Source organism: Meleagris gallopavo, chromosome 2 (assembly GCF_000146605.3).
Source record: "Meleagris gallopavo isolate NT-WF06-2002-E0010 breed Aviagen turkey brand Nicholas breeding stock chromosome 2, Turkey_5.1, whole genome shotgun sequence".
Taxonomy (NCBI): Eukaryota; Metazoa; Chordata; class Aves; order Galliformes; family Phasianidae; genus Meleagris; species Meleagris gallopavo.
This window is the reverse complement of record NC_015012.2, coordinates 16,447,000-16,458,234: the sequence shown is the minus strand read 5'-3', so window position 1 is coordinate 16,458,234 and position 11,235 is coordinate 16,447,000. Positions and strand designations below refer to the sequence as shown.

At 35.9% G+C, this 11,235-nt stretch overlaps 1 protein-coding gene across 1 annotated transcript; it reads left to right on the top strand.

Moving 5' to 3' along the window:
• The first annotated feature begins 688 nt into the window (after nt 1–688).
• DNAH14 (dynein axonemal heavy chain 14) lies at nt 689–10,601 on the top strand. The gene is made up of 9 exons (XM_010706799.3): nt 689–1,106; nt 1,573–1,740; nt 2,655–2,767; nt 3,747–3,904; nt 4,656–4,784; nt 5,631–5,764; nt 6,476–6,640; nt 8,342–8,454; nt 9,710–10,601. The coding sequence occupies exons 1-9, from the start codon at nt 1,020–1,022 to the stop codon at nt 9,780–9,782; spliced, it is 1,140 nt and encodes a 379-aa protein (XP_010705101.2). The 5' UTR covers nt 689–1,019; the 3' UTR covers nt 9,783–10,601.
• Nucleotides 10,602–11,235: the final 634 nt, after the last annotated feature.

Genomic DNA, 11,235 nt, shown 5'->3' with positions numbered 1-11,235 from the left:
TTATTACTCACTCACCAAGTCAAAGTTATTCATATTAACATGATTAAAAAGATCTTATTTTATTTGGGTATAATGGTTTCAAGTTGGCAAATAAAGGGTTAGTTGTTATTTAAATCTTTAGGAAAACCTTGTATAGTCAAATCATGTATGCTTGAGTTTGTTCTGAGCAAACTGTTTGTCCTCTATAGATCTCCAACTGTGTCTGGCAGTCCAGATAAAATCTATTTCCATTTCTTGAAATACACTTTGTTATTTTAATTCTGTTATAATGTTACTGTTAATGAAACACAAGTGAAAGAATATGATCTGTGTGCAGTAGGAGTTCAAGAAAACTTAAAAGTGGACTGAGCTCAAGATACTGAAGTACTAAGCAGTTTTATCTTTAAAAAAATCCAGCTTGCTGGGGGTGTACTGGCATCTGATTACTTCATCCAACTGTTTACATTACCCATGTCATCTTAAAACTATTGAAAGAAGTTAACTAAGCCGTTTACAATTGGAAAATCCAAAAGCTGGTGGAAACTTCTCAAACGCATCAGAAAAAAATGGAAAATCAATTTTGTCAAACTATTTTTTTTTTTTATTGAATAGATTACAGTGTTATAATAAACTTCTGTAGCTTTTTATAGGCTACTAAAGAATAAGCACCCTGACGTAGAAGTGCAATCACAGCAGGAAGATTGTGACATCCTCTTTCTGGCAGACAGCAAGAGCAACTAACCAGCAAGAGACACTGACCATGACTGGAAAGTTCAAGGAATTCATTGAAAAGCTTATTACAAAAGAACCCTAACTAGTTATGCGCTCTCTCATATCTATGTAAATACATAAGTTTACATCTATGTAAACGCATAGGTTTACAACTGGTAGCTTAACTCAGCTGACGGCTCAAATGTTGATACTGGGTTTGGACAAGCCAATGGGCAGCCAACCCGTGGCCAGGCAGGGCCCACAGGTACAGCCGTTGGCCCTCTAGGCCCCAACGGCTCTCCAATAACTGGAGAAGGAACAACAGAGGGATGAGGGCTGCCATCACCCCTCACAGCTCTGCAGACCCTGCCCATCCCACCCAGTGCCCTTGGTCGGACATCACAGCTACGGAGATGGTGAGCAGGGCTAGGGTTCCCAATAACTGTGTGCTTTCTTTGAGTTTCTGTTGGTAGACCTGACACAGTCTGGGTAGTCTGTTTCACCTCAATCTTTACTGTGCTAAAATATGCTCGTGATCCACTGGCCATGCATTAGTCCATTAAGATACAGTAACTGTTTTACGTGTATGAATCTTAAAGGTGGGGTTGGATGTACAGCCTCATCTTTATTCTGCTTCCCAACACACTATTTTACTAGCACTTACGCTTATATTTTGATGTGCATGGGCTCTAAGGTATCTATCTATAACATGGGTTGAGAGTAACAAATCCTATGTTTCCCTACGTTAACATCCACAACTGTTCCCACACTACTTGATTTCTGTTGGTGCCTGTGGGTCTCAAGTGTGAATTTCACTTTAAGGACACAGTGCAGAAATGGTCATTATTGCAGATTTCATTTAATTGATTTTCTTACTGTTAGGACAAAGGATACCAACCACAGATGGATGGGCGAAACAGAATGCTGAAAGAACAATTAGTGTCTCATCTACGTTTTGATGCAGAGAGGTCAGAGGTGCTGCTTATGGCAAAAGGCAGATGTATCATGTGTGGGCTGGCTGGCATCAGGAGAAAGGACAGCAGTGAACTGGTGAGAATGGACATGCTTGCAACAACATTAATATTGAATTACTGTTTACAGAACCAATTTTGTTTTCTGATGAACTTTGGGGTATATTGAGGTGTTTTGTAAGGTAGAAAAAAGTAAAATCTCTTGAATTCAGTCATGACTTGCTACCCTCTCTCTCTTCAAAGCAGACTTAGCAGATAGCTTCCCCTTACTGAATTACTCCTACCAAATATGCTGCTACATAAGTCATCGTTAAAATACCTTCTCACAGCAGTAAACTGTAGCTGTCAAATCTGAAGCAGAGGCATTGCATGATGACTCATTTTATCCTAGACCTTTTTTTTATACAGTCCATAGTGTTTACTCAAGTCATTCCTGTAATGTAGCAAAGTTTTTTGCACCAGGGTGAAGTCAATATGCAAACAGAAGTCAGTCTTCTATGTTTTATATATGTTAACCTATTACTCCATCTATAATGCCAGTAAATTAATCTAATTTCCATGATTAATGGCAATCTGTTCACTGAGCATTTGGCACAAGTATCCTGCAAAACTATGGTTCCTTGTTCTAAATTTAGAATCTGTTTTTTCTTTTTCTGAAGGTTGTAACTATTTCAGGCTTAGTTTGATGGGAAAAGAAGTACTAATGTTTCACTATACTCTGTATGAAAATACTAGATATTAATTTTAGTGCTTTGCACATCGTTATTTTTAAGCAATTTATCTGGATTCTTTTTTAAAAGTAGTTTTCATGCACATAATATGTTGTATATTTTAAGTAAGAAATATTCTTTAATGAAAGCTGAGTTAGGGTATCCTTTAACTTTTGAAAACATTTTGCATAGTTTTTAGATAAATTTATTCTTCAATGTTTTTTTGGGAGTGTAACACATGACCACTTACTCAATAGTTATACATTATGTTCTTTGTTCCCAGCCATCTCCAGTAGAGAAGTACTCCATTCTTAACACGGCAGTTTATAGAGCAAGAACAGAAACTAAGCACAAAGCAGAAATAAATGAAGAAGGTGGTGTGTGTTCTAGTGAAGTGTATGTAAACTCAAATTTCTTTCTTTATGATAAGTTTTTGCTCTCTGCTAGTTAAAATATGAAACAGCGATGGACCGACTTATGTGACTGCTTCCCTGTGAGTTCTGTGAAGCCTGGATTAACACTCTGGCATAACCATTATAATTTTGACTGATTGTAATAGAGACCTATCTTGTTTATGCCCATGAAAATCTGGAGAAGTGCAGGCAATCATTATAAAAGAAATAGAGATTAGTTGCATTGTATTTTTTGATTCTAGCAAAATGGGGAAGTTATAAGAACTATTCTTATATACTGTATTACTTTCACCTGTCTATGTAAAAGTACACAAGGATGAATATACTTTGGATTTAATGGTAGCATCCATAAATATTGGATTCTGGATGTTTGGGGCTGCAGCTCTGCTGTATACGAGTCAGGCTCTCACAGAGAGCAGGTTTATTGTTTCTTCCCTTTCTGAGTCTCCCAGTGCTGTCCTTCTCAACAGCTACACAGAGCAGAAAGCTCTAGAAGCCTGTAATCCCCTGACCTCTGGCATGGGTCATCTTTTGGTTTCCTTTTCTTTTTTGTTCAGGTGGTGAGAAAGGAAAGTAGTTTTCCCATGTTGAAGAGGCAAGAATGCCTTCTTACGTGCAAACCTCCATTCCTGAGTTCTGTGGGTTGGATTAAAGCCACAGTCGGGTTGTTTTTATCCTTGAGGTAATTTTATGCATTGGTTTCTTCACAGTGGATTTTGAACAGATTGATCGCTTGCCTCTAAACTCTGATGGGAGATGTCAAGGTCTGGAGAACATCTTTAATTTTGATGTCACCCTCACTGTGTATTCTATAACAATAAACTTCTAAATTTGTACAAAGGACAGCCGCACTTCAATCATATATGCATACTATGATACAAGTAATAGTTTAGTTGATTTTTCTATTTTACCATATGACTGGATCTTCAGGGTTTTTTCCCCTTACATTTGCTTGTTTATAGACTTTCAAAAAAACATAAGGATGAAAGAGAAAAATCTGTTTGTCAGCCCTTGGGAGGGTCTGACAATGGGGCAATGGAGCCGAAGAGGAGCATTGCAAAAGTGGCATCCACAACCTCAGAGGACAATAGTGGTACATCACCTTCTTCAACTCTATATGGTAAAGTACCTAAAATGACAGAAACATGCAATAGTAATAAATATGACTTTCTTTCCTTATCATTATAAATATGTAAAAACAATCTTGCAAATGCTGGCATCTTTAAAAAAAATAATTTAAAAATGGGATACTGAAGACTGAACACGCTTTACCTCAGTATGCCAACCGCAAAGTGCATGAGTATGTATTACTGTGTTTTTAAACAATTACAGTTATCCACGCTTTTTTTCATCCAGATTAATCTATTCCAAGCTTCTTCAAATGAGAAACCCATGTAATGGGTCTTGAGTAGGTTTTTTCCCCTGAATATGGCTGTTTCTCCTTTCTTCCTGTGATCACACTGGGTTTTCTTGAGCTATGAAGTGAGATCAACTCTCTAAAACGCAAATAACTCTCTAAACCAAATAAGCCAAAACCCTTCTCATCTAGCACATGACAAAAGTGAATGTGATCCTCTCACCTCATGGAATACAGCGAAAATAAGCATTACACTTCTTATCCAACCATACTGAAGTACCTGATGCCGATTTATGATATTTTGTATATTTTTTATTGTGTTTTCAACAAAAATAGTATCTTGTGTGTGTATGTCTCTGTAAAAATAATATTAAGACCGTCGTGTATTTTGAGTGGTAGTAGAAGTTATAGAAATGTAAATTTGTTGCAAGCATAACTTGAATTAAATAATTATTGTGCATAGTGATCTGCTTTCAATGACATAATATTTTCCTTTTTAATGTGTTGTTTGCAGATAGAAGCACTGAAATACAGAAGTCTTCTTTGGAACCAAGTTGCCTTAAAAAGGCTTGTGAGCAGCCAAATGTTGAATGTTCTCTGAAGAAGCCTATAAGAGCAGAAGTTTATTCATATGATGAAACAGGTATGCAAGTTGTAGCCCCATGGGGATGACTGTGCTCATAGTTGTGTGTCCATTTCTGTCAGATTTCCATTGATATAATAAAGAATATATGCAACTGCTACTCCCTTTCCTATCCTTCTGCCCTTAGAGTGAAATTACGTGTGCAGGGGAAAGTCTGACATCATCATCTTCCATATTCACCACATTTTTCATACCTGATTTTGTACAGTAAGTTGTTTCTGTACAGTACTTTAATACTTAAAGTTATTTATAATTGATATTTAGCTACATTTTAAAAATTATTTTAAATAAAAGATTCTCAAAGAGTAGTAGGTGTGTTTTCCTCCTTAACTTCCAAGGTCATCGTGGAGAAAAATAGATTTTGAACATTACTTCTCTGTTAATAATCTTTGTTGCTGATTCTGAAAACTGGGAGGGAGGGACTGGTACCACAATTGGATTCTTTTTTTTTCTTCTTTTTTTTTTTTGCTAACTTTTTTTCTCTTTTAGACTTGACTAAAATCTTTGGGCAGTAAGTCAGATTTTTTTATTTTTTTTTTTTGTGAGTACTTGGAATTTTGCTGTGTAAAATACACCAAATATTAGTGTAAAATCACTGGAAAATGAAATTACTTTGAAGTCAATTGAACTGCCATTCTTCAATTATAGCAAAATGCATTTGGAATATATAACAACTTGTTATTTTTTTGTGAGAGACACTTTCTGAGACGTGTTTTCAGCATCTTTCACCTTATTTTGAACGTCATTACTCTGATGCTCCATACTTATTATATGCATTGAATCAAAAGGCTTTATATTTAAGGGAAAAGAAATTACTATTTTTCTTTGCTTTTCTTGATGTACCAGAGCCAACAGATGATGACATTATAATGCACATTTTGAGGCTTCGTGGCAAACTTGGCTGGCAAACAAAGTTACCACCCTGTGAGCATTTAGCTAGAGAGGCTGATGTGGCCAGGCTTCAGAAGTTCGCACTTACGGTGATTTTTGCTTTCCCTTCTCCACATCCTATGGAACTGCACATTCCAGAAATGACATTGGCTGTATATCTAAAAGACTTATCTCCTGGAAGTTTTTCCCCTCTGAAAACAATACATTTTGCCTTAGAACCTTACATCCTCTGGATGCATGATGGTTATGGGAACTTAGCACTTAGCCAGTGCTTCCCATGGCTCAGATCTCTTAGCATTAAGTAGAACTGTGGCCATGTGCCTGTCCTGATCAGGCACACCAAGCATCAGGCCTATGAGTGAGACTGGGCCTTTTGCTCTTCCTGTGGCCAAACAGGCACCTCCTGTGTTCTTTTATTTGGTGCATTCAAAGACAAACACATATGCTGTATTTATAGATGGAGAAAGATAACATGAAGTAATAAAATTACAGAAAAGTTTCATCAAAATTGGATTTAAAAACTTGCAGTATGCTAATAGGATCCCAGGAGACTGTTTTCTCAACAAGAAAAAGTAATATCTAGCTTGCAGTTGGAAGAACAGAGAAATAATTATTATGAGTATAAATAATGGAATTCAAAAAGTGATGATAATAGAATAGCTTTCTGGTCAATTCTGTGTTGTTTATTATTAAAGAATCGAGTACTTTTTCTTCTCGTGGTATAATCTAGAGATGTACAGCTTGTCATCATGAAAAAATAAATTATGTATATACTTACAAATAATTTTATCTTTTGACAGAGACCTTTACTGCCAAGAGATAGTGGTGAATATATATATTGTTTTCAAAAATACAAAAACAATCTTCGAGTTCCCTATAACCCATACAATTTACAGGCTATCTCTACAAATACAGCTATGCACAGCAAAGAATATTGGACTGTTACAGCATCATTCGTGTCTAAGGTAGTGTATTATACAAAAATAAACTGGAGATTTCCATAGAAAGAACATTTTGCTTTTCATTTATTATGAAATCCCAGTTATGTTGCCTTCTTCATTGAATAGCTTGCCAGTCCCTGCTAAAGATGAGCCTTCTGCTGGCTTTGGGCTTAACATTGCTCATCCTTTTACTCATTTTTCTGTTATTCTTTGTGTTGTGAATAGACAACTTCTCTGTGACTTTCTGATTGGTTTTTCTTTAGTTTTGTCAACATTTCCATAAGTAACCAACTAACCATAACCACCAAAACAAAGAAACAAAATACTGAAGTATATTCTCTGCACAGAATGAGCTTTCATGGTTGGTGTAAACCTATATAAGCCTTCAGAGAACCTGGCTCTAAGCTGCCCTCTCTGTTGCATTGGCATTGATGATTTCTTGGTGACTATATTGGATAATCTCAGTCACGTAGCTGAAAGTGAAGTAAAATACTTTATATGTGTATTCATTTTGTTTGCCATGTTAATTTTCAGTCAGATCAGAGAGCTAATTCATCTCACCAGGCGTGCAGACTACTGATATGCGTCAAAGAAACACTAAAAATAATATCCTTTAAGAATATGATCACCACATTGCATGAGGTTTCATCAGTTCTTAAATGTTTTTGTAAAGAGGCAAACTGGATTTCCTTCTCAGTTTTCAATCCCTTGTTCTCCTAAGCATCAGTGAAGTTTAGAACAAGTATGACACCAACCTTGCATGGAAGAAGTGATAATTGCATAATTTGCATAATGTACATAATTGGATTGTTGCTGGCTGCTAAAGTTAAACTTTTAGATGATACATTATTTGAATGTCAGACAATTACAGGCACAGCTTAGAAACAGATGCAATTACTTGAGTCAAAATGGGGGAGATGTATTTGCTACCAGTGGAGGTACTGAGCTTTTATAGAACTGGATTGGAAGAGGGGCGTAAATGTTGGCAACCTGTCTGGGAAAACAAGGCTGCAAACTTCTTTCTTTGCTTTCGGGATGCCTGCTGTAGTACGTAAATTTGAAATATGATGTTGATTTAAATGCAAAGCTATTTGTTCCAAAGTCTTGTAATAAAAGATCTATTGCGTGCTTTGGCTAAACCAGAGAATGATTCATTCTAAACAATTATTTAGCACTTAGTACCCAATTTTCCCTTTCTTATGCTCCTATAATGAAGATATATACTCCATAATGATGATAATGAAAATTCCTATATAAGGGCATCTGTCTATTGCCAATTTACTGCATTTGTGCCAGCCAGACACTAGTCCATAACTGGAAAAGGAAATAAACTAGTTTATGATTTTGAAATTTTATATCCCTTCATACGGGAGTGAACATTCTCTCTGGAGAATGAAAATCTGATTGCTTAGCATGTTATTACTTTAAGATGCTGTTTTCCTACCTGAAAGATGTGGGAAACGTTAACAAAAGTTTTCTGGGGAGTTTGCTGACAAATGGGAGCATGTTGAGCATCCTTCAGGTGAATACAGCTGCTCATGCTATATTGGAAATATTTCCAAAAGGCTTTTATACTCTTTTCATCTTATTCAGTATTGTTTATGTTGCCACTGGTCATCATTACTTCTGTCCTGTGTATTTGATAATGAAGATTCAGAAAACACTGAATTATTTAAACAAGCAGCTGTGTAACATTTCTTTTCCTTTTTTCTCTTTCCATCCTAGTTTCATGTAAACCAGAAATTAGGAGAAATGGAGGCCACACCAGTACCACAATGGCTGCGTGAAAGACATCTGTATTACAGGTTACTCAACTTGAATTTATTTTCCAATTTCAGGTAAGAGAATAAGAAAAGAATAATTGAAGTTAACCAGTTACATTAATAACGTTACTTATTTCTGTATGATAAAATGCCAGCTTAATAGTGTGTTAAATCCTGCATTGGCATTTTCAATAATTTGAAGAGTATTCAAAATAGAGAATGAGCCAAAAATTCTCTTGCTTTTTGTTATTTTTTGTTTTTTTCCTTACTTACTTAACGCAGGAAAAAGTAAGAACATCTCTGGTACTTTCTATATGTGTGCTAAATTTTAAGAGGCATAATAATTCTTTCATTCCCTACCTTTCACATTACATAGAATGTATGAGATAGCAGATACTATTCACCTTGTATATAGAATGTATTTGAGCAGAGCATATAGTGTAAAATAGAAGAAAACATTTACTTGTAAAGTTTTCACATTCCTTTGATCAGCTGTTTTGGAAACCAGTGAAAACATGGTAATTGAAGTTTATCTTCCTGCAGAAACTTGTATTAAAAATCCACTTCTTAAGTGTTTGTTTCAATATTATTCCCTTTTAATGGCAGATACTAGTTTCTGATTTATTTTTGGCTTTCATCTAAGCAAGATTACTGAAAGTTATTCAGTTTTGGTTCTTTGACCGTGTGTCTCGTGTGGAATTTGCACACGCAAGTTTTTGCATGTGCATCAGTCACTGCAATGAAAGCATCATGTATCTCACTCCTTTTTTGAAAATGTATTTTAGTTTTGTCAGAACACGTTTCACATTTAAAAACCGACCAAATAATCACAATCTTATTTCATTATATATATCATTAACTGGAGAATTAAGGATGGCACAATAAGAATGTTTGGAAGACTGATAAGATTTAAAAGCTGTCCACCCATGGAAGCTGGAACCATAGTGAGCAGGTTGTATCAGGCACAGTTAGCTTAAATATTCTGCCTCATCACTGGCAATGGCAGAACGATGTTTATGGTGTAGAAAATTACCTCTGCAGTTATGTATTTTCGTATGGCACATTAGTACTTGGGTTAATACAAGCTAACACTTATGTCTACTTAGTGTACTTTGCCTTTTGCAGAAACAATAGGCTTTAGCTACACATTTCATGTCTCCATCAAGATATTTGGAGAGGTGAGGAGGCAATGTTTAGAAGGCAGAAAATGGCTGCCTACGTTTGCATCTGTCTTCCAACAGTGTTAAGTGCTGTTAATGAGCTGTTGTGGCAGCAGTTGTGACGGTCTGCAAACTTTGCATGCATAAATAACTATTTCCGTTGCTTCTAGAATGAAGAAATTCCTTCTGCACTGGAAAATCAATGCTGGAAGAAGCAAGGCGAACAGGAGCAAATCAGTCTGAATGCAGGTGGCTGTACATGTGAAAAGAATTAAAGAATCCTCTGATGCACACTTTATCAATGTATATCTTCTTTTCCTTAAATGCTTGATGAAGCAAAAAATCCACAACGTTATAAACATGCTAGAATACCTGCTGATAACAGCATCAAAGACTTGCTCTAGTATTTTTTTAAACTTTTATGCTGTGAAGGAGCCTGGAATTTTAATCTGGAGAAAAATGAGCTTTAAAGTGATGTTTGTCTAGTGTCTTGTAGGATTCTGAGCTGTGATTTTCAGCAATAGAAAATAATAATTACTGCGTTGTTCTTTAGTAAAATGAGAGTGGATGCACCAAATCTATGCTAAATATGGGGTGAATGATGGAATTCTGTCCATATATTAAGTGAGTAAACAAAACCCTGTCACACTACACCTTTTCTCTTTAAGACTTCCATTACCGGTGTATAAATGATACTTGTGTTTGCTGACAAAAAAGACATTATTTATTCTTCACATGAGATTTTTTTTTTCCCCTTTTCATGAAAATGTATCCTCTAGTTAGAATTATTCTCATAACTTTTTAGTTAGTCCTTGTCTTATGAGGAGACTTTTTCTGGAGCTTATATCAATATGATAAACTTTGTGCTAAGTGCATATGGATTCGATCTTTCACTCATATCCCAAGCAGGGACCTGGAAAGGGCTGATGTCCTTTCTCTTCCACTAGAACCACAAAGTGAGAAAGATATAGACCATCAAGTAATACTTTGTCAAAATGTAAAGTTATTGAGATGGGAAAGGTACCAAAATAAATAGGGGATATAAAAGCGTAATACCCAAGAGCGGCTATTTATGGAATGAATCAATAAAAACAATATATGATGAGTTGTCTTCTGAAAAAAAACATCATGTTTTCTCTTTCCTTTGCGTTAGTCAGACTTGTTTGTTAATTCATACATTAATACTGATACGTAGTACTTTCCCGAAAAGCAGAATATTCATAAGTGGGAGTTCATCAACATTCAACTAGTGCACTTTAAGTGATTTAACTGTGGAATAGTCCTAGTATGTTTTGTCAAAATCAACTTTGTCCAATTCAAAGCAGATATCTTCTGAAATATCCTGAGATCATACAACCTTAAGCAGTGACCTGTAGGTAGCCCAGAAAGTGGTCAAAGCTCTCCAAACTTCAGCATTTGATTAAATTTGAGTTAGATGTTCCCATAAATATAAAGATGGTGAAAGACAGTGCAGTCCCTACAGACCCCATGAATCTGTTGTGTTGAATTTTTGGTTTTGTTTGCATTCCTAGGTATAGTACTGCTTATATGAAGGCATTTATTGGTCCTTCACACAGGTAGCCTTGAGCAGAAGACTTTTTCAAAAGGAAATCGCTGTGCGACTTCTATCTTGGCTACTCAGCTTGGTTATACACTGGGTTGTTCCCCTTCAAGGGTTCTGTTGGTTTAGATCCCT